Below are 24,682 nucleotides of genomic sequence, written 5' to 3' on the forward strand. Positions count from 1 at the left end.
GCTACAGCGCCCACTTCACCATGTCTCCGGACGTCCACAAGCGACCGAGGAATGCGACAAACGAGTGCTCCACGCGATGCAGCTTTACGGACCTTAAGCGAGTGAACGGAGACGCCATTGCCCAACATGAAAGCGATGGGTAAGCTGTGGAGGAGCCGCTGCCCGGCCTTCGCAGATTCAGCATGCCCAACATCACCCTGGACCCAGACGTTCGCAGGCGACTGAGGCGTACCACAACCAAACCCCCAACGCGATGCAGCTCCGCGGAGCGCGTTCGGGTAAACAAAGACGCCATCACCCAGCATGAAAGCGGTAAGACTCCGCTTGTTATTGTAACATGTACTACTTGCTACATGTATAGTTTAGCTTCTGCCGTTAGCATAGATGGGTTTACATGCACTAAGTGTATTGAAGTATTAAGATTAACTGAGAAGGTTGCTGAACTAGAATCGCGCATCCGAACGCTAGTTGAGGATAGCAAAACCGCTAATGTTACTGTTGTAAATACTGTATCGAGCGAAAAGACTAATGGCTCGGTTCCGACATCAGATGCTAATGTAAACATTACAAACAATGTATCGAGCGCACATAGTGTTCCGACATCAGATGCTAATGTAAACATTACAAATACTGTATCGAGCGCGCATAGTGTTTATCATAATACACATGGCTCGGTTCCGACATCAGAGTCAAGTCGGCGGTCTAACTGGGTGACTGTCAGGCGGCATAGTCATATACGGCGTCCATCTAAGACCCATAACGTTACGGTACTTTTTAACAGATTCGATCCCCTAAGGAATACACTAGCTGAAACACCTGTTAAAAGTGCCCTGGTCATTGGAGATTCTATACTCAGGAACACTAACATTGAGGCACCAAACACCCTAGTCGACTGTATACCGGGAGCCAGAACGTCTGACATTAGATCCAAACTTAAAGTGCTGGCTAATGCTAAACGGAAGTTTTCTAAGATTGTTATTCACGCCGGAACAAATGACACCAGACTCCGACAGTCGGAAATCACCAAAGATAATATTAAGGAGATGTGTGAAATTGCAAAAACAATGTCAGACAATGTAATATGCTCTGGTCCCCTCCCCGCCTACCGGGGAGATGAAACACATAGTAGATTAGTGTCTCTCAATGGCTGGATGTCAAAGTGGTGCCCTCAGCATAATGTAGGGTTTATAGACAATTGGAAGCATTTCTGGGGTAGACCATTTCTCCTAACCCGAGATGGCCTTCATCCGACATCAGAAGGAAGTGCTATACTCACCAGAAATCTGATTAATATTCTTAATTCTGATATAGTATGACTATCCAGGGCCCAGGTCAGGAAACAGACGGATCAGCTTAACTGTCCGTCTGTTAGCTGGCATGATATGTCTAGATCACATATATCCCAGCACTTCGAGTCGATCTTACCAGAATATCAACACATTTCAACTGTATCTGTTCCCCGAACAAGCAAATACAGAGCACCGCTTGCCACATCACGTACAAATTTGACCAACATAAAATTAGAAAACAATACAAGATGAACCTCGAATGTTAAAATTCGGCCTTCTTAACATTAGATCGCTTACCAATAAAGAACCTATTGTTAATGAAATAATTAATGACCAAAACTTAGATGCACTCTGTTTAACAGAAACCTGGCTTAAAGCAGACGACTACATTAGTTTAAACGAATCCACCCCACAAGACTATTATTATAAACACGAACCTAGGTTAAAGGGGAGAGGGGGTGGTGTAGCTACAATATACAACAAAATTTTTAAAGTAAACCAAAAATCTGAACTAAAATTTAAATCATTTGAACTAATGTTGTTAAATATGGAAATAACTGATCGTAACCACAAACAGCTCTCTTTTGCCTTAGCTACAATCTATAGTCCTCCGGGCCACCATGCAGATTTCCTTAAAGAAATAGCAGATTTTCTGTCTGAGCTTGTAGTCACTGTAGATAAAGCTCTTATCGTTGGTGATTTTAATATTCATGTGGATAACCATAAAGATGCATTAGGACGTGCGTTTATGGATGTTCTAAATTCTCTCAATATTAGACAAAACGTGACAGGGCCAACGCATACTCGTAAGCACACATTAGACTTAATTCTGTCACTCGGGCTTAATATTAATGACATCAAAATATCACCTCAGAGTGATGCAGTTTCTGACCATTACCTTGTGTCATACACTGTACTTCTAGATAGGATCACTCAATCCACAACATGCTACAGATTAGCCAGAACAATAATTTCCACCACTAAAGATAGCTTTATTAGCACTCTTCCAGACCTGTCCCAAATTAAACATGCAGATAACTGTGATGATCTAGATATTGTAATAGAAAACCTAAACAATGTCTGTTCTAACACATTGGATGCCGTTGCTCCCATTCGAAAAAAGAGAATCAAAGAAAAACCGCCAGCTCCATGGTATGATCATCACACCGCAGCACTTAAAAAGGCAACTAGGAAAATGGAAAGAAATTATAGAAGCACAAAATTAGAAGTATGGCGTGCAGCATGGAAAGATAGTGTTAAACACTACAGACAGGCTATTAAAACCGCCAGATCTACCTATCTTAGCAAGCTTATAAATGAGAATCATAATAACCCTCGTTTCCTCTTTAGCACCGTTGCAAAACTGACTAGAAACAAAGAACAAACAGAAACCAATAGTAAACTCCAACACAATAGTAACGACTTCATGAACTTCTTTTCTAACAAAATTACGGCTATAAGGGAAAACATCGTAGCTACACAGGCAGCCACCACTCTACCCGTTAGTTCACTTAACACTAGACTACCACACGAACATCTTGATTCATTTAAACCTACTACAATAGAAGAGCTCTCTAAATTAGTAACGTCATCCAAATCATCGTCCTGTATATTAGACCCCGTTCCCACAAAACTACTTAAAGAGGTATTTACTGTAGTGTCAACCCCGGTTCTAAATATCCTTAACTCATCGCTAGAAATAGGATACGTTCCAACATCTTTCAAACTAGTAGTTATTAAACCGCTGATTAAAAAACCACAGCTTGATCAGGGAGAGCTTAATAACTTTAGACCAATCTCAAATCTCCCTTTTCTTTCGAAAATATTAGAAAAGGTAGTGGCAAGCCAGTTACGCACATTTTCGACAAATAATAGTACATATGAAAAGTTACAATCAGGATTCAGGCCCCACCATAGCACACAGACAGCGTTGCTTAGAGTTACAAATGACCTCCTATTAACATCCGATCGTGGTGAAATCTCAATTCTTATATTATTAGACCTTAGTGTAGCCTTTGACACAATAGATCATACAATCTTACTCAATAGACTAGAAAACTATGTTGGTATCAGTGGTCAGGCGCTAGCATGGATTAGGTCGTATCTAACCAATCGCTATCACTTTGTTTATGTAAACGAGGAAGAGTCATATCACTCCCTGGTTAAATACGGTGTACCGCAGGGATCGGTTTTTGGTCCTATCCTGTTCTCGTTATACATGTTACCTCTAGGAGACATTATCAGGAAACATAACATAAGTTTTCACTGCTATGCGGATGATACCCAGCTTTACATCTCCTCACATCCCAGCGAAACACACACGTTTTCTAAGCTAACAGACTGCCTTAGCGATGTTAGTGACTGGATGGCACATAACTTTCTTAAGCTGAACTCCAATAAGACAGAGATACTTATTATTGAACCGAATCGCTACAAACATAATATGTCAGATTACACGTTGCACATAGATGGCTGCACTGTGGTGCCATCTTCCACGGTAAGGAACTTAGGTGTGATGTTCGACAGCAACTTATCCTTCGATAGTCATATCGCCAACGTCTGCCGTACAGCTTTCTTCCACCTTAGAAATATCTCGAAAATACGCCATATACTGTCTACATCTGACGCAGAGAAGCTTATCCATGCTTTTATGACCTCTAGAATAGACTATTGTAACCCGCTACTCGGGGGATGCCATGCAAATCAAGTAAACAAGCTTCAGCTAGTTCAAAACGCTTCCGCAAGGGTACTTACTCGATCTAAAAAGTACGACCACATAAGCCCAATTCTGGCATCTTTACACTGGCTACCAGTTAAATATCGCATACAATTTAAAATATCACTACTCACCTACAAAGCTTTAAATGGCCTAGCACCCTCATATCTTAGAGAATTACTATCAGAATACAATCCATCACGCACACTACGGTCACAAAATTCTGGTCTCTTGATTATCCCTAGACTATCAAAAGTGTCTAAAAGTGGAAGGTCATTTTCCTACTTAGCCCCTAAGCTCTGGAATGATTTACCAACCGATGTCCGAGAATCAGACACAGTCGATAATTTTAAATCTAGACTTAAAACTTTTCTCTTCAACAAAGCATTCGCATAATTTGTCTAGTAAAAGTACTTAACTCGAAATAGTTATTTGTACCGAACAAAGCACTCGCGGTCATAAAACAGACCAACCAAATAAATAAATAAAAACCTTATCTTAACGTATAGTCGGATTGCGATTTTGGAACTTTCGTGTTCTTGTGAATAGTATGCCATACAAACCCGTTTGCCACTGAACCTGCATTAACGACGACAGTGGGGCATCCGGCCTTAGTCAAACGGGTTGGCACGTACGGTTGGGTTGGGCTTTTAGCGCTTTCTTTATATTGCGAATACTATGCCATACAGACCCGTTTGCCACTGAACCTGCATTAACGACGACAGTGGGGCTTCCAGCCTTAGTCAAACGGGTTGGCACGTATGGTCGGGTTGCGATTTTGGCGCTTTTTTGTGTCTTGTGAATAGTATGCCATACAGACCCGTTTGCCACTGAACCTGCATTAACGACGACAGTGGGGCCTCCAGCCTTAGTCAAACGGGTTGGCACGTATGGTCAGGTTGCGATGTTGGCGTTTTCTCGTGATCTTGTAAATAGCATGCAATATAGACCCGTTTGCCACTGAACCTGCATTAACGACGACAGTGGGGTTACAGGCCTTAGTCAAACGGGTCGACAGGTTTCATTTTCTCTTTATATTAAAAATCAGAAGGTGACCCTTAGTTACCATATATACCGTCGCAGTGGGCCCCCAATTTGCAAAATCCTCAACTGTGGATAATATAATTATGCCGCAATAGTTAGTCTGTCTGAAACTAAGCTGATTAAACCACATCACTGTGTGACACTTGCATTACATGTGAACGGCCCCTACGCTAATATGATTTTGTTTTTCTCTCCCTGTCCTGTCCTCGACCCTGAGGACAATGGGACAAACAGACCCAGTTCCGGTAGATGTGAAAGTCGACTCACCTCTGATCTACTGGTCGTCCATCACTGTGATGCCCAGCTGATGCCTGACCAACGACCACCGGCAGAACCCGCTTAATCTCCGCTTAATCCCCGCTTAATCTCCTTATCCGTTTATATGTGTTTATATACATATATATCTCCCAAGGGTTTTTCCCTCCTAGGACTTTTTATTTTTTATTTCCTCGGCTAAACAACCCGGGGTTTTTGTTTTTTTTTCTCCTAGGGGGTTTTTTACCCCGGGGAGGTAGCCTGCTTGGGCTTAATTTAGCTTCTTCTCCTAGACGTTACATTAGTAATACGCTCGTTCATAATGTCGAGTCATAGCCTCAGCAAATTTGACAGCTTATGCTATTGTGTATTATGTTGTGCTATCTGTCATTTTTCTGTGCTTTTACTGCTTCTATTAATGTAAAGCTGCTTTGAAACAATTGAGTATTGTGAAAAGCGCTATATAAATAAAATTGAATTGAATTGAATTGAATTCTTTGCCCATCTTGACTTCTGAGAGACACTGCCACTCTGAGAGGCTCTTTTGTACCAAATCATATTGCCAATTGACCTAATAAGTTGCAAATTGGTCCTTCAGCTGTTCCGTATATGTACATTTAACTTTTCCGGCCTCTTACTGCTACCTGTCGCAACTTTTTTGGGAATGTGAAGCTGTCATGAAATCTAAAATAAGCCAATATTTGGCATGACATTTCAAAATGTCTCACTTTCAACATTTGATATGCTGTCTATATTCTTTTGTGAATAAAATATACATTTATGAGATTTGTAAATTATTGCATTGCTTTTTTACTTACAATTTCTACAGTGTCTCAACTTTTCTGATTTGGGGTTGTAGTTGTACAAAGATTTCATGTGAGCGCACGCTGCTGGTGTGTTCCCAAAGTTTAATTTCATAACACAACATCTCATTCCCTTTCTGAGGGAACCATGGTGTCATACGTAACCAAGACGTTTTCAGTTTAAGAAATATGCAAACTGTCATGGTCAGCAAATGTCTGCCCAATGTTTGAATGAAAGTTTCTAATTTGTTTACAGTGACACGAGATGAACTCGGTAAGGCACGTAACCAAGCCAGGACCTTTTTTGTAATTGTGGTGATAAAAAAAAACATACATTATTGCAATTAAAAACGTGTAGTTTTCCTCCCACAGTCTAGAGTTGTGTGGGTTAGTTGAATTGGAGTTGACAAATTGACATTTCCCCCAACTTGTGTATAGATTAAATGTATTGGAATGAAAAGTATTATAACGTTTTTATAATCTGTATTTAGAATAATAGTAAATGGATTAAAACTTTGGAATAACACACATGTAATTTTGGGAATTATGTTGTAACATAACGTCGCTCCCCGTTGAAACTCACGTATGTCCAAAACGGTTACTTTTCAGGAAGTGGAAAAAAACACTGTATATCAAAAGCAGTTGAATGTAGCGTTGTCATACTTGGTACGACATCTTTACATGTAACCATATTCTTGCCAGTGTAATGATATAATCCACATGACCAAAATTGAGTTTAAATGGACATACGTGCATATTTTACAGTAACAGTGGTCGACACGCGTTCTTCCGATCATTAATTAGAATGGCCAAGTCACGTTTTATATTGACAGATGAATACGCTCAGTTTATTAAATAGCCTACATCTTAGTTAAATACACTTAGTTTATTTAATATTAATTACAAATGTATTAAATGTCCTTGCAAACTATGAAGGGACAGTGAATCAATACACTGACATGGTAATGCTTGACAGCAGGGGCGTCAGTTTGTGTTGAAAAGTGGTGGGGACAAAAGATCAGATAAAAAACATTACTGCAGGACAGTGAAAATATTGTATAACGGCGCAACAAAAACGGGCATAGTGTAGGCCAGTCAACAACAAGAAAATACTTAGCATAAAACCCTCAACAATGTCAACTGCACACATGTAACAGTCCCTGCAACACCAGCTCAACCGAACAGTTCCAAAGCACCATACCGTAGAAAACAGCAGCTTGTTTAGTCAATGATTACAATGAATTTCATTACATATGTACAAGAAAACACACCATAAGCATACAATGCAACATATGTGACCCTGGACCACAAAACCAGTCTTAAGCATCGCTTGATTTTTCAGAACATTTTAACCAAATGCTTTCAAAAAGTGGTGGGATTTCCCCAGCGTCCCCAGTGTAAATAACACCTATGCTAGACAGATACTTTGTTTACACAGTCCTACCGTAATTTTGTCACTCCTAGACGTACGTTTGGCGTCAGGGGGAAACGTTTATCTCGATAAAGGAAAGTCATTGTCTCACCAGGCTATGTTTATTCGGCTATATCCAGTGCTGAGCTTCAATGAAACTTTACAAGACCGGAGAGATCCTTCCACAGGAGATACGCGGCGTCATTGACAGCTTTTACACCAAATGGATATACGTGAAAATCAGATGACATGATTTAACAACTTTTCATTGGCCATTTAGGTGTGTGAAGCATACTGTTTACGGAAATGAACCTGGACATTCAATCCGTCAAAAAATCTAAAAATCAGCAAAATGGACATACGTGGTTTTCATCGGACAGCGGCGATAAATACATTTATTTAGGATTTTTTTGTTATATTTTAGTGTCTTCAGTGTACTCATTTTATAAACTAATATAAATAATGAAACACCTTCTGCAGTTTGCATGTCTTGTGTGTAAAGGAAAAATTTAAAGTTATACTTTGACAAATGAAAGTATTGCATATACATAGGCAACCACAAATACAGTGTGGTGCAATATTTGTGTCCCATGATATTTTCAAATCTTTTAAAACACTAATCTCATGTGCGTTTTTTATTTTATTTTTTGTGAAATTAACGATTCAAGCCTGTAACCCAAGTTATTGTAAGAAAATGTTAAACAAAATATCTCTCATTTTACATTTTTTCCAAAGTAGCCACCCAGTTTACAGCTCTGGGCATGGTGGGCTTTCTTTCAAAAACTTCTTGAGGTGCACTGTAAAATAATTTACCCTGTATTCTATTACCTTAAGTCCCTCTTTTTTAAAGTGATTTGGACATGTGACAGTTATTTAACAGCTTAGTGCCTTTTCAGATTAGATCAGATCTTGTGCCACTATGGAAGCACTCAAGTGACACCCAGGTGTCTATTTGAAATTCAAATAAAGCCACATTCCTTGGTAAACCAATGTAGTGTATTTATAAAGTCATCAAAAAGGGCAGTGTTCTTGAAATGCTTGTTTAATACTAATGGCAGACGAAACTCTTTATAAAACATTAACATTTATGTGGAAAAAAATATAATTCTGCCTACATCAGTTTCTCTCATTGCAAATAAAAAAATTATGAAATGGATGGTTTAGATCAAAAGCAGCCGACAAAATAAATCATGCCATAATGTTTAAACAGCATCAACAGGTGAGACATTTTTGCAAATTTTATGCAAATGGTGGCTACCTTAAACTCCCTGTTAGAGCCAGACTCTCAAAAAAAGACACATGACGGCACAAAAGTTGTCACTGAACCAGTACCTTTTCAAAAAGTAAAGTTGTTTACCTTATAGGTACACATCTGTACCAGAATGTACACATTAGGACCTTTTTAAAAGGTACTGTCCCATTGACAACTTCTGTAGCTTTATTTCTGAGAGTGCACAGATGCCACCCTTGAGCTCCCTGCCACCATCAAAATGGCGGCCCCTGCATCCTTGTTGCTCTTGTCTTCTCCTCCGCCACACCACTTGTACCGGCTCTGCCCTGGTCCTAAGCTCCACCTTGGCCTTCCTCACAACCACCTTCACTCTAATCTCTGTCTCCACTGTGGTCTCCATCACCACCAGCTGTGCCCTGGTCTCCATATCCAAAAGCACTTTAACTTCAATTCAACTTCAATTAATTCATTTTAACTCTTTTCAATGGCACATTTTGCAATTTTTCATTGTATAAACCATTTTACAGTAAATGCAGGAGGTTGTAGAGTAAGGCATTACATGCAAATATGCTTATCAGTGTTAGTAAAAAAGCAAACAATAAAAGAAATGTTATCATAATGTTTAAGGGATTAAAGGGATAGTTCCCCCAAAAATGAAAAGTCTGTCACCATTATCTGCCCCTGATGTTGTTATAAACTTGTTTATTCAGCTGAACCCAAAGAAGATATTTTGTTAAGTGATGATAAGCACACAGTTTACGGTATCCACTGACTTTCAAAGTATTTATTTTTTCTACTATGGAGTCAGTGGATAATGTCAACTGTGTGACTATCATGCATCATTGATCAAAATATCTTCTTTTGCATTCAATGGAATAAAGAAACTCAGTAAATGATGACACAATTTTCCTTTTTGAGTGAACTATCCTCTTAATAGCTCTTTTCAAATGTTCATATTGAAGCTAACTGTATAAAAATATCTATAGGACTGTAATGGGATCAGTGAAATGTGTTTCGCAAAGTTTGCTTTGATTGTTGTAGAGTTGATTCAAATTTTGTCTAGATTGTGTAAAGGGTTCAGGTGTATTTTAAATAAATGCAAAAGCTTCGTTGCACAATAATGCCCACTGTTTTTTGGTACTGACACAAAATGCCCAGCTAAGATCATTTCACTAATCACATCGTCAGCACATGGGAAAGTATGAATAGTACAGAAAAGTATAGAAAAGTACTAGTCAGGTGAAATCATCAATTTGATTTGATATTAAGTACATATGATTGGTATAGATGGTTTCAGCAGTAACAACATAAACAAATGGATTTCATGGAACACAAGTAACTTTGAGTAAACTTTGCAAAGAATCAATAACAACAGAGTCCTTTAACCTCCTACGACCCAAGCTTTGGTTAGTCTTTTTTTTAGATTTCTACCAACTATTTTGGTAGAATAATAAATATAATAACCAAATATTTTTCTTTAATCATGAAGCATTGTATTTGTCCATGTTTGTGTACAACAGGTTCCAGTTACACAGAATTAAGTATTATGGTGCAAAAAAAAAAAAAAATTATGTCCACATGGACATCCAGGTCTTAGGAGGTTAAGAGTAGTTTATTTCTGATAACAAGCAAAATAAAGAAGTTGATTACTTTAGTTCAAATCATAGCTTAAGCGAAAACTACACTGAGCTTACGTTACGGTGTAAACTACAGATGGGCTGCCAAACCTCCCTTCACATAGCGGTGATCCATGATTGCCGTCTCCCCTCCTCTTTAGAAAACCAAAACATTTTTTTTATTTTCAATGAGGTATTTGTTCGAGAGTTCAGTTAACTTACTAGTTATACCATTAAACAAGCAGACCGGAAGCTAAGTTCTTATTTTAGTATTTTATTAATGTAAGCTACAAACTGCATACTAAATCGAACCAAAGAAAAGCAGAAAAAATTCAGTGGGCTGCTTGGGATATTATGCAGAATGAATCTGTTAAAGGATTTTAACTACATTCACACAATCTGATTCCTAATTGTCTGAATAAAGTCCAAACTGCTGACAAAAATGTCTTGTGTAGTAAAGAAATTGCAAGAATGACAAATTCCCTTATGGTTGTGCTTCTCTGTTTCAGACCTTCAGCTTTTAGACTTGGTTTGTATAGCTTTGTTATTGAAGTTATGCTGCTGGCATGAGGCTTTTTGAGGTGTTCATGTAAATATAAACAAATGTAAAAGTCTAGCATTCTAAAAAATTTAAAAAAAATTCCATGGGCTTTAAATTGCAAATTTTCTCACTCCTTGAGTGAGATGTTTTTGCTCTGGCACACCAAACATGATCTCTCTTTGACAGATTGTGACCACAGCTTTATGAGTATATGATGAGATCAAATGTACCCAGCAAAGTTTCCGGCTCTTCATTGTGTTCAGTGGAGTGCCATCAAAAACGTTTTTTAGTAATATGTTGAATAATATCCACAGAATGATAAATTAATTCTTAGTAAAGACACGTGTGTAAAGAAATTAGCTATATGTTTAAGTTGAAACATGGAATGGATAATTTAAAGCAGGAAATACTTGTCTTGCTGATTTATAAAGGTAGACATCATAGACGTATTGATCGTTCAATCAGGAAATGGAAACATACAGTCATTTATTCAAACATTTGCATCTAGCAGTTGAATCCCTAAATTAGCATTTTTTGTTCGTTTAAAGTTTTTTTTTCTTATTTCGGTATGCTGTTTGTGTATTCTGACAAATGTATTGTTTGAATGCACTGCAAGCCAATTTGAATAAACCTGTCTGCTAAATGCATAGAGGTATAGGTAAAGGTTAACGTTGTCTGCTCTGTCATCTGAGAGGAGGAGCAGAGAGGTCAGGTGAGTCCAAATCCAAATAAAAAAATCTGCACGTCCTCCTTGGCTGCTTGCCGCTGGAGACAAAGAAACCGCAGAAGAGGAGTGACTATTTGCAGGTTAAAGCAGTTTATTGATTGGTGATGGGCTTTATTTTACTTATAATATACTGATAAAATATGTCACTATTTCTGCCTAAAATGCTTGAAAAACATTATGTTTTTGTCACTTTACAGTAAACAAATTTTATGCTTAATATTGTAGAAATAGAAAGGACTAAAGCAGTAAATGTGCAATAGTTTTGGCAATTAAATGAGTAATGAAATGTGAACTTATCTATGAAATCCAGGCTAAAGACTCTAAACTCTAATAGCACCAATGTACTCATAGCCATAAAATTATGAAAACGTGTACTCTGGGTTTATTGCTGTAAATGATGGGTTTTAAAAATGCCCTTAATTATTTATCTTATTATTTTACACAAAAAAACATAATGTTGGCTTCCTAAACATTGATTTCAATCTTTGTAAGTCAATATTAAATATATTAAGGTGATTTTAACAGAATGTTCTTTACATTATGTACACTGTTAATAATATGCAGCATTTTTGTCAAATTAACATATATTTTGTTACTTTAACTTAACAAATTAAGTTAATCAATTTCAACTTGTATTATGTCAATGTATCACAAGTCAAAACTTAAAATAGTTAGTTGAATTGACTTGTTTTAATGTCATGCTGCTTTTTTACAGTGTAGCATGATTTTATCTACACTGTAAAAAAAATTCTGTAGAAATTACAATGTTATTGCAGCTGGGTTGCCAGTAATTTACCATAGATTTAAATTTGTTATTTACTGGCAAGAGTTTGTTCAAAGTTAAATACATTTTAAATATTAACAAGTCTTTATCTTTATAGAATAAAACTATACAATAACAGCCTCATTCAAAGCATTCTGGGAACCAGAAATCATCATCAACCTTTTTCTGTTTTTTGCTTCAGATTTTGTTTCCCAGAATGTTTTGCTTGATGCATGTTTTTTAGTTTTACTCTGTAAAGACAAAGACTTGTAAATGTTTAATGTTCATTTAACTTTGAACAAAATGTTGCCAGTAAAAACATACATTTTAATCTGCGGTAAGTTACCTGGAACCCAGCTGCAATTTCTATGGAATTTTTTTACAGTGTAGAAAACAAACATTCTAGCATTTTACAAACATTTGAAAAAATGAATAAAAATACCTTTGCTTTGCAGGCATCATGTTATTTTTCTTTTGCCTCGTTCTCTTGCTTGGTAAGTAGAAAAAGCTTTAATGTTTTTCTGTTACTCTCTTTGGGGAAAACTTTAAGATTGGAGAAAACTGTAATCTATTACAATCACATTTGAATTCTATACATTTTGTATGCTGTACATGACTATGTTTAATATCCTGTGAATGCACACAGATTTCAGAAAAGGACCTCAAGTCGAAGCATCTGTGAGGTTGGTTAATGGTTTAAACAGATGTTCTGGACGAGTGGAGGTTCTCTATAATGGTGTATGGGGAACAGTGTGTGATGATTCCTGGGACTCTACTGATGCTGCAGTGGTGTGTAGAGAACTAGGCTGTGGAAATGTCCTACAGGTGAATAGTGTTGCATATTTTGGACAAGGTTCAGGATCAATATGGATGGATGATGTAAACTGTGTTGGCACTGAGTCTTCACTGGTAAACTGTGGAAGTCCAGGGTGGGGAATAACCAACTGTGGACATGGTGAAGATGCTGGAGTCGTTTGTCAAGGTAAATCTAAGCTAAATTTAAAAAATAAATCTCAACAAAGAGAACAAATGAGACAAAAAATGCTAACTATTTTCAAATCCTGATCCTGTTTGTTAACATTAGCCTTAGTTAGGTTGGTGAATGGCAGTAACTCTTGTTGTGGACGAGTGGAGGTTGTATATTGTGGTGTATGGGGAACGGGTTGTGATAAAAGCTGGGATCTATCAGACGCTACAGTTGTGTGTAGAGAGGTGGGCTGTGCAGATGCCCGAGAGGCAAAGACTGGTGCTTATTTTGGAGCAGGTTCTGGACAAATTTGGATGGATGCTTCACAATGCACTGGGAATGAGGCTTCGTTGGTGAGCTGTTCAGCAACAAAATGGGGAATACAGAGTACCCACTCAAAAGATGCTGGAGTCATCTGTAACCGTGAGCTACAAATTCTTGGAAAAATATTGCATTTAGTTTACCCAGAATTTAACCCCCAGGGGTCCAAAAACGCGGGGACGCGTTTTGACGTGTTTTCTCCTTATCATAGCAGAATCAACTTAAAATACTCCATCATTAATAATCAAACACATACGTGTTTGACATCATTTGAAACTCTGAAGGGTCCTCTTAAATTAGTGTACATTCACAATAACAACAGATCTTTGTGTTTTTGTCAAATAAAGAAAATAAACAGGGTGCTCATTCAGACATTTCTGTCTCCGCCAGCTGTCTCTCAAATCACGTTACAAAAATTAGTTGAAACTCCGCGAATACTCGTCACACAAACATAATACACATATCCAAAGAAAGCCTGAAATGTCTACTTTTAAACAAGCTAATTATTATCAAAAACAAATATTTCCTGTTTATATAATCTGCATTAAAGTAAAGAGAGTACCGTTTTTCCTGGCTGAGCTCATTATCTATAATGCGGTCACGCCCACACGCTGTTGACATGGTAATGAAGAGACGAGCTGTTCAAACCAGAAAAGCGTAATGTTTGGATTATAAACTTTATACACACACGTGATGAATATCTTCATTTATGTCTGGACATTGAGGAAGAGAAGCGTTTATCTTTAACGTTACCTAAGAAGAACAATGGAAGACGCAATGGGGAAGGATATATTCCTGAAGAAACTGTAAGTCATTTGTCTTCATTTATATTTGCTATCATGTAATGTTATGGCTTGTGCAGTTCAGCCTACATAAGCAACCTCAACAGACTGCACGCCTCGGATTGAAAAACGTTCGCATTGTTTACAAACGAGTAACTTACGCGTGATCACGTAAGTTAATGGCGGATTTCATTGTTTGCTGTACAGTGTTAGACACAGTTATTCACTTTCGTATCCTTCATGGCAACTTTGAGTAATGCTGCACTGCTGTGTCTTTTAAGTGTGTGCTGTAAGATTCCATGTTTACATGCTTATTTACAAACGAGGACGCGTGGTCACGTAATGGCGGATTTCATTGTTACATGCTGTAGTTACAGTAGACACTTTCGTATCCTTCATGGCAACTTGAGTAATGCTGCACTGGGGGGGGTCTGCTGTAATATGATATTGTTTACATGCAACGCGTTCCATACATTGCGTTTTACACGCGACACCGTTTTATTATGAGCTCCGCGTTGTTTACACGGAGACTCGCCTTTTTTTTTATGATAAATTTACCTTGGCAAGTCTACCTAGGTGTGTGAGAGACATCAATCACGTGACCAAATGGTGGCGCAGTGGTAGTGCGTTAGGCCGCCACGTGGTAAACCCGGGTTCGAAACCCGCCTAGGCCAAGTTTTTTTTATATAGTATATTGAGTATATTGAGTTTAGGCGACCACCGTTACAAGTGCTATCATTTACCCATCAGTTATGTATGTAAGGGTATTTCTGTGGACAATTTATGCTAACAGCTGTTCATAACTCTCTTACAGGTCTGCATCCCTCTCATCAGTAAACTATGAAGTGGAAAAACATATTCACACTCTTTGGACATAAAGTTGTATGGTAACATGAGCCACATGAAGTTTACAGCTCTGTTGTTTATCAGTTTCTTATAAAAGTTAAGTTTTTGAATAGGGTCCTACTGACCTTCATTTCTATTTTGATTATATTGTTAACTTCTTAATAAACCTCAAACAAACATGTTCATTTGTCCTCACATTCTTTACTGTAGTTCCCTCCTCCCTCATTATGCAGATCATTATGCAGCTCATTATGCGAGCCTTTGTTTGCTAGCTGTCAATCAATCCTTCTCGCATACGGCCCCTCTAAACAAAAAGTGTCTTACAATTTCTAAATAAATATACTGGTTTATGTGAATGAGTGGGCAGGATGATTTTCACATCATTTTAAAGAAAAAACTCTAGACTACTAGATTCTGTTTAGGAAAGTCTTGTTAAAACATGTTTAGTATGGGTTTTGTGGACTTATATCAGTGACTTAAAATTTTAGCTTTTTTAAAAACCATGCATAAACCTTTTTCTCTCAAAAATACAAACATGTACATACATGTAGCTCATATAATATTTTAGCCCAGTTTGTGCTGAACACAGTGGTATGAGACACTTGCCATTATTATGTTTTAAAGCAACTGAAAAAAGACCAAATGTAAGAGCATGTCAGAACCTCTGACAGTGTCCCAAAATGGTCGGACCCCAGAGGGTTAAACTCTGTCATTTATTAATTGCTCTAAACCTGTTTGCTAAGACAAAAGATCTTTGTGACTCTTTTCCAATGACAGTCATTTACAACACATTAGGTCATTAATTATAGAAAATCTTAATCTCGACTACAGCTCAGAAATCTCATTCACCGTACCACATTTTCAAACTACAATGTTGATTTGTCATTGTATGGGAAAAGAGACACATTTTGTAGGTCTTTTTGTGTTCCACACAAATCAATAACAGCACGACATGACAATGTGAGGGTGAGTAAATAATGACTGAATTGACAAGAACATTTAAGTAGTTTTAATAGCATGTTCTTTATTCATGTTTAGCTCCTGTTAGGTTGGTGAATGGCAGTAACTCATGTTCTGGACGAGTGGAGGTTCTTCATAATGGTCAGTGGGGAACAGTGTGTTCAGATTACTGGGACTCCACTGATGCTGCAGTGGTGTGTAAAGAGGTCGGATGTCCGACCGGTGGTGAAGCAAAAAAATATTTCTTCTATGGACTTGGTGCAGGTTCAATATGGATGGATGATGTTCAATGTACTGGGACTGAATTGTCACTGAAGGGGTGCGGATTACTTGGATGGGGAACACACAACTGTGACCATTCATATGATGTTGGAGTAATCTGTCGAGGTAGGAGATGATACAGTCCAGTTGTGACTGCATAAAAAATATCCCCGTTAAACACAGTACATGGAACCAAACTTTATGTAGACCAAATTATTTGACTGAACAGTGAACAATAAACAATAGTACATCAGTCATTTTAAATGGCTGCAAAATTGTGTATTATAGTTCCATGTGTAGTGTTTTTATTTGCAAAAACTGCAAGAATGACTTTGATACACTGACATCTACTTATGGTCTTGATTTACTCTCCTTTAGATATTAGGCTAGTAAATGGAGCTACCCAATGTTCTGGAAGAGTGGAGGTTTTATATAAAAATCAATGGGGAACCGTCTGTGATGCTGGCTGGAATTTAACAGATGCTGCAGTGGTGTGTAAGAGCATGGGTTGTGGGACTCCTGTAGCAGTAAAGACCGGAGCTTTCTTTGGGCAGGGTTCAGGACCAGTATGGCTGGATAGTGTGAATTGTACTGGGAATGAGCCATCATTGAAAAATTGTTCATCAAAGGCATTAGGAACAAGCAACTGTAGTCATGGACAAGATGCTGGAGTCATCTGTAACCGTGAGTCGAAAATCCTTAGATAAATATTGTGTGAAGTTCTCTCAAAAGTAAAAATTGTCATTATTTAGGGCTATGCTTAAAATTTTAAACCCATTTGCTAACACAAAAGGAGACATTTAGAAGAATCTTCATGTGACCTTTTTGAAATAAAATCTGATTATAAATCATTTATTGTGGAAAACTTCCCTTTGACTACAGCCCAGAAATCGTATTCACCATCCCACTATTTTGGGGCGTGTTGATATGTCATTGTATAGTAAGGATCTACTTTAAGTTTTTTTTTAAATGTTCCCTTTTGTGTTTTATAGAAAAAATATCAGCGTACATCTTTAAAATAACAAGGGGGTGAATAAATAATGACAAATTTACAATAATATCACAACCTTTATTCGTGTTTAGCTTCAGTTAGGTTGGTGAATGGTGAGAACTCATGTTCTGGACGAGTGGAGGTTCTTCATAATGGGACATGGGGAACAGTGTATCAGGACTACTTCCATTCTGTTGATGCTGCAGTGGTGTGTCATGAGTTGGGATGTCCGACCAATACTGAAATAAAAATATATTCCTTCTTTGGACCTGGTGTAGGACCAATATGGATGGATGATGTTTATTGTACAGGCACTGAATTGTCACTTAAGGAGTGCAGTTTTCGTGGATGGTCATCATACAACTATAATCATTCATTTGATGTTGGAGTCATCTGTCGAGGTACTGTACGATAGAATCTTTTTTTTACTTTGCCAGTGTCTACTTAAAACCTTCAAGTAACTGCTTAGGACATTTGTGATTGCATACAAATAAATTATTGTGTTAAAAGTATTACATCTGTACTGACAGAATCAGACTTTAAAGGGTCATTTCATCGATAGGAACATTAATCTTTGTTGAAAGTGGGTCATATTTGTAGTCAAATGTAACATAAATGTAGAATTTTGTGTCTATTTGACAGAGAAAAGACAGAACGTAACTTTAGAGCACATTTGTATGAAAAACTACAACTCCCACTATGCACCACAATGCACAGCTCTGCAAGCCACTCCCAATTATCGGAACATGGCTCAGATATGCTATTGTGTACATAAATGCCACGTTAGAAAAAAAAATAGCCATCACTGTGTCTGACAGACACTAATCATGGCCCGCGACCATTAAAATAGACATACTAGGCATTTGTAATGTAAATAAAAAGAGGCTTTATTTCAGCCTAAAGCCCGGTATACACTGTGTGACTTTAAATAGTCCTTTAGGATTGTTGCTTGCCACACTGTGCGATCAATATCGTAGTTAAGTCCATGTCACACTGTATGATCTCAGTTTCCATCAATGTCAGACTGTACGAGTTAAAAGACTTTTAAAAATCGGACACACGCAAACAAACGTGTGCGCAGTTTTACTTCATCGATCGACGACGGCTGTGCAAACACACGCTGAAGCGAAGGCTAGCAAACCGAAACAACATTTACCGTTCATTTTAATAATAAGCATAAAAAGAAGAAGGAGACGAGTACCTGGCATTTGAATTTCCAGCGCGGTTTCTCTCCAGGCTGCTTCATTTATATTCTATCATGGTACAGTGGCGATGACACGTTGTACAAACACTTTTTATCTTTCAATAACTCCTCAAGTTTTCCTCCTGCTGTATAGTCAACCTGGCTCTTTTTGACATTTGTCTGCGTTGATTTGTTGTTGTCACCGTACTAATTGTATCATCGGGTTCTGTGCTTCTATTGGTTCTTGATCTGCCGGTTGTCGTAGGAAGATGTCACACAGCAGGATTGTGTCTCAGAATTTCTGACACTGCCAGATTTTTGTCGGAGGATAATTTTGATCGCAACGGTCATTAATCGGCTGTCTGTGAACATGTCAAACTAGCGATCAAAGACGGCAGATTTTAGCCTGGGATTCCAGAAATCTTTTAGGATTTCAAAATGTGTCCCAGACAGCTAAATCGTGGCTGAAATCTCACAGTGTGCACCGGGCTTAAAGCCTGTGACGTCAAAGGTTTGGGGATATCAAGTTACGTTGCGCAAGTTACGTTGCGGAAGTTACGTTGCCACATAGGCTTACGTTTAACCTTATCAAAGAACGTAATTAAATGTAAAAATATATATCCCCAAATATTTAATATATATGCTACAGGGAATTAGACGCAACATATCAGTTTTTTAATTTTGTTTTTAATGACCCGCCCCGCATTAAAGTTACAATTTTTTTACCCGCCCCAACCCGACCCCCGGGTTACCCGCGGGTTACGAGACGGCCCGCGCATCACTATTACACACAATAACACTCTGGCCTGGTGTGTAGCAAAGTCTTATTCAAACAGTAACGTGCGGTTTCAGATACGCAGTACGAATGTCTTTCCAAGTACTTATAAAAGGGTATGCATATTAAATGTTTTAGTTTTACCAATTTTCTTTTTGTCTCTTGTTTACTGTAATTACATCTGTGTAATATCAGCCTCATTGCTTTCACAAAGACATATAAAACACCGCTCAGATATCCTATTGTGTACATAAATGCCACCTTAGTATAACAAAGAAAATAGAAACACTCACTTTAGTCAGACGTCCATTTATCCCTGCATCCTCCACACAAACGTGTCCCCTGCACAACATCTCCACAGAAGCGCTGCCTCAGCTCTTGGAGCTTGTGCTCGTAAGCCGAAACACATCTCTGAAATAAGCATGTGCAAAGTGCCCCGAAACGGTCACAAAACAAATGTTTATATCCTTATCCGATGGAGAAATCACACAGCGAGAGTCCGTCCAAGCTCATATACTCCGCAGCGCGTTTGCTCGTAAGCCGAAACAGGTCTGTGAAATAAACATGTCCAAACGCTCACAAAGTTGCTCTCTTGCCTGGAAACCTTCACCAAACAAACGTCCGTATTCTTATCTGATGCAGAATGTTATAAAGAAGCCACACAGCAAGAGTAAAGGCACTATCAGTCCGAGCTTCTTTACGCAGCAGAGGCCGATGGTTGCTGCGTCTTCCTCGGGCTCCTCTACTCAGCCGAAGCCCAGGCTCTGGCTTCTCCTCGGGCTTCTGTTCCTCCATCTGCCTGAGCTCTTTGCTGTATTGTGGCTCATTTAGGTGCAATGAACAGCGGATTAGAGCATCACGCTTTCGAAATCACCCTCTTCTATATCATATTGATTAACTTCCGCTGTTATTTTACCACAAAGTCTGGCTTGCTCCACAACGTCTGTTTAGCTTAGCATAAAGATGGCGGCTGATCTTTTTTTCCGTCTATGTTTGTATATTTTCGTAAGTCCCACACACTGATCTGTAATAGGTCTGTAGTGTGAGTGGGTCCCACCCATAGCCCCCACCTTGGAAAGTCTTTCACCCTCGACAAAGATACAGGACTTCCTTCTTTCAATGATGCAAAATGACAATTTTTACATCATTGAAAGAAGGAAGTGCCTCACTGAAATGAGTATTTCTCCCGTCTCAGGAGAAACTGATGGAATGATGCACGACCATTCAAAAACATGACTGGGGTTCTAACCATACAAAGCTTAATGCAAATGGGTGAAGTTTCCCTTTAAGCAAACTGATGTACAATCAAAACAATAACAGTATTATAATAGTGTGTAATATCTGGTCTGTATTTAGTACTATTAAGTGTGCATTACCTACCCAGTCTCACGTAGATGCGTATAAATGGCACGAAGTGTAAAAATCGTCCAATACATAGGCCAAATTCCACTTTGGCGTGCATATGATACGCCAGTCCTTCCCATTCACTTAAACGGTGCATCTTTGTTTGTTGTTTTATTTATTTCTCAAATTAATTTTTCTGTTTTTTAAACCATTTTCGCTTGGGTTTAGGGGTAGATTTAAGATTTGCTTAATGGGGTTATTTAATATACAGGTTTCTCCATGTTTTTGTCCATATTTAAGCCATGGTCACTTGGAGTTGGGGTTAGAGTTGGGGTTTGGGTTAGGATGTAATTTTTATATAACAAAAAGTTGTTCTAACCCTAAACCCAAGCGAAAATGGTAAAAAACACGACAAAAAAGATGCACCGTTTAGGTGAATGGGAAGGACTGGCATATCATACGCACGCCAAAGTGGAATTTGGCGTATGTATTGCATGATTTTTACACTTCGTGCTATTTATACGCAACTCCGTGAGACTGGGCTGGCATTTCTCTAAACAAAGTTAAAAGATTTTGCAGAAATAAAATTGCAATAATGATACATTTACATCAACCTATGATTTTCATTCACTCTTCTTTAGATATTAGACTGGTTAATGGAGATAATCAGTGTGCTGGAAGAGTGGAGGTTTTATATAATAATCAATGGGGAACCGTCTGTGATGCTGGCTGGGATTTAACAGATGCTGCAGTAGCCTGTAGTAGCATGGGCTGTGGGACTCCTGTGGCAGCAAAGATCGGAGCTTTCTTTGGGCAGGGTTCAGGACCCGTGTGGCTGGATAATCTGAAATGTTCTGGGAATGAGTCAACAGTGACTAATTGTTCATCAAATGCATTAGGAACAAGCACCTGCAGCCATTCAAGAGATGCTGGAGTCATCTGTAACCGTGAGTTAAAATTTTTTGGATAAATATTGTATAGTTCACATAAAAATATATTTATTTGCTCTAAACCCTTATCTTATAAGTCTGTTTGTTAACTGAAAATGAGACATCTTCATGTGACTTTTAACAAGTGACTTTGACACTTTTATTAAATGCCACTTAAAGAGAAAAAAACAACAACACGATTTGTTTTAGGGAGTTAATAACTTACAAAGTGAGAAGTTTTAGCATTTCTTACATCGGAGCATTCAACAAGTTAAACAACGGTTGTGATTATGTATAGTTCAGTGATAAAGCATTATCAGCCCAGAAGGCCATGGGTTTGAACCTTGAGGAAAAATTTAAGGAAAGGGCCTATTCCCTGTTATGCACTGCAAATCACATTGAAACATCTGTCAAACACATAAATGTAATAACACAGTTCTACTGCACAGAGTTTCCACTGCACAGAGTTTCCACCAAAAGATAATATTGAAGGTGAATGAATGGAGGAGATATTACCACAAGGCGTCACTCTTTCACTGATCGCAGAGTCCTGGAAGGGGTGCACATTTGCAAGAGAGATTGCCCGTGCAGAGCCAGTGGTGATTTGCATTCAAGAAGCAATGTTGAGACAGTGCGAGGCCAGTAGCCTCCAACCGTCATCCGCGGGGTGAGACCAAAATCAGTGAGGCGTTTCCAAAGCAGCCCAGTAGCAATGCCCTTATCCCCGCCCTTAATACACTGCCTTTTTTGAACATAACGGAATCTGTTTACTGAGTTGTTTACTTATTGTAGTTTGAGGTGTTTACACTTGTAGTGTATTGCATACACTCATGTTGGTAGTGCATGGTAAAGCTATTAGGGGCCGGTCTAAGGCTGTGTATGTAGAATGTTGTTGTTACTTGCTTGTGTGGTCAGTCACATGGTAGTTCAGTATTAAACGTGAGTTAAAGACATCTCTCTGTGTCTGCGGTTTATTAAAAGGCTCCAACACTGCATGGTGTCAGAAAAGAGTTGCTTCATGAACTCAAGCCTGCATTTAAAAGCAACGAGACTGAAAAGAGTCTGACTGAAGCTAGCTCGCCAATTGTGTAAAATACGAACACATGGATTAGTGATGAATTTTACATCTATATGACTGGATCAGACTCAAAAAATGAAAAGGTAAAAATAGCCATTCTACTTCATGCATAAGGAGAGGAGGACATAGAGTTGTAGATTTCCCTGTTTCATGTATATTAAAAACAGAAGGGAATAATGCAAAAGATAATAAAAGTACTAGCAACGTACTGCTTTGCAGTGTTCGAAAGGCACCAGTTTTGGGCTTAACCTATGCTGGATTCAATTACCATAGATAAGTTCCTCACTTATCTGAAACAAAAGAGTAAAGACTGTGAGTTTGGCTCAATTGAATCTGACATGATGAGAGACATGATTGTGTTTAGCACAGGCTTGTGCACAATTCAGAATTTCAGAATTGGCCTCCATTCAATTCATGAATTGGAATTTGAATTGAATTGACTCCGCCCTACAGGAAGTTGAATTTGAATTGGAATGACAGGAAGTGGAATTAAATTCATGGCAATTCAAAGAAATTCCACAGTCACACAACAGGAAGAATCTCATACATTCAGTGTTAGGAAAGTTACTTTGGCAAAATTGTTTGGCAACCATTTTAAATACTTGGTTAAAGTAAAGCATTATTGGAAATGAAGTCATGTTCCATTGTGTTCCACAAAAATTACAATTACAAAAAAATCTAACTTAATTATTTGTTGTGTGAGTTTTTAAACTTAATTGTTGGGGGGAAAATTTCCTGTTAATTTAATCTGTAGTTCAAAGTAGTAGTTCAAACTAATTTAATTTATAGAATATGTAATGCAATCATATCTGACATATACTGAAAGCTTAATTTTTAACAATTCAGTTACTGTATAATATGTATATGAATTTGTTTGAATTTCTATTGAATTGCAATTCTGCTTCCTTTAATTCAAATTCAAATTGAAATTCTAGATCCTGTTTTTGACATCAATTCAAATTCAATTCAAATTCAAGAATTGAATTGGAATTAAGGAGTCATTCTCAATTCAATTCTGAATTGTGCACAAGCCTGGTTTAGCACCACCAATCACGGTCTGAAAAAGAGACTCCTCAAAGAAGTCAATCCATCCAATCTGTACAGTGAATATCTGTAGAGTAGCGGAGGCAGTTGAAACTAGGGTTGCCAACCGTTCCGTATAATACGGAATCGTCCCGTATTTGACACATAAAATTCTTGTTCCGTATTGAACTGATACGGAACGCAGTTTGTTCCGTATTTTATGAAAATTAATTCAGTGCAAATACATGACAGACACATAGCTTCTAATATGTCAGCCATGAACGAAGACAGCGTCATTTGTATAAGAAAACCCTGACGGTGCGGTCATTTCTCCCTCTGTTTGTCTATGATCAGCGTAGCGTTTTTAACATCTTGCAGCCCCATCAGGGAATGCCCTTTTATTTGGTCGTTTCAGTCATTGTGATGTCACGTATCATAGCAACGATGACGACAAGTGACAACAGCGGGAAATGTAAAAATGACTGCATCCGAGCAGCCGGCGAAAAAGAAACGAGCACAAAAATATAAAATTGAATGGGAAAATGATTACCTGTGGCTGGAATGCGTGAGGGGCAATGAATACAAGGCCAATTGTACCATATGCCGTCGCGTTTTTTCTGTTTGTCACGGCGGAGTGTGTGATATTAAGCAGCACGCATGAGGAGATAATCACAAGAGGAGCGAGAGGCTGCGGGCACAGGATGTCAAGGTTCATTGTCCGTCAGTCGTCTCAGAGGCTCATATGGTATGTAATTATGTGGATTTTTAAAACTCAAATATAGTTGATAAGAAAGTGATAGGCTAAACTTGTACTATCTCTCCAGTG

At 38.2% G+C, this 24,682-nt stretch overlaps 1 protein-coding gene and 2 long non-coding RNA genes across 3 annotated transcripts in view; 2 read left to right on the forward strand and 1 right to left on the reverse strand.

The window, feature by feature from the left end:
- LOC141351464 (uncharacterized) overlaps positions 1 to 24,682 on the reverse strand; it is a 461,703-nt gene that overhangs the window by 326,930 nt on the left and 110,091 nt on the right. The window lies entirely within an intron of this gene.
- LOC129432496 (scavenger receptor cysteine-rich domain-containing protein DMBT1-like) overlaps positions 11,160 to 24,682 on the forward strand; it is a 35,794-nt gene continuing 22,271 nt past the window's right edge. The window contains exons 1-8 of the mRNA XM_055190949.2: positions 11,160 to 11,713; positions 12,852 to 12,890; positions 13,043 to 13,378; positions 13,481 to 13,786; positions 16,351 to 16,659; positions 16,912 to 17,217; positions 17,617 to 17,925; positions 21,468 to 21,773. Of these exons, the coding sequence (XP_055046924.2) occupies positions 12,857 to 12,890; positions 13,043 to 13,378; positions 13,481 to 13,786; positions 16,351 to 16,659; positions 16,912 to 17,217; positions 17,617 to 17,925; positions 21,468 to 21,773 (1,906 nt within the window). The 5' untranslated portion in view covers positions 11,160 to 11,713; positions 12,852 to 12,856. The remainder of the gene's footprint in view (positions 11,714 to 12,851; positions 12,891 to 13,042; positions 13,379 to 13,480; positions 13,787 to 16,350; positions 16,660 to 16,911; positions 17,218 to 17,616; positions 17,926 to 21,467; positions 21,774 to 24,682) is intronic.
- LOC129416675 (uncharacterized) lies at positions 14,352 to 15,493 on the forward strand. The gene is made up of 2 exons (XR_012359725.1): positions 14,352 to 14,490; positions 15,281 to 15,493. It is a non-coding gene; the product is annotated as an uncharacterized lncRNA (long non-coding RNA).

Source organism: Misgurnus anguillicaudatus, chromosome 1 (assembly GCF_027580225.2).
Source record: "Misgurnus anguillicaudatus chromosome 1, ASM2758022v2, whole genome shotgun sequence".
NCBI lineage: Eukaryota > Metazoa > Chordata > Actinopteri > Cypriniformes > Cobitidae > Misgurnus > Misgurnus anguillicaudatus.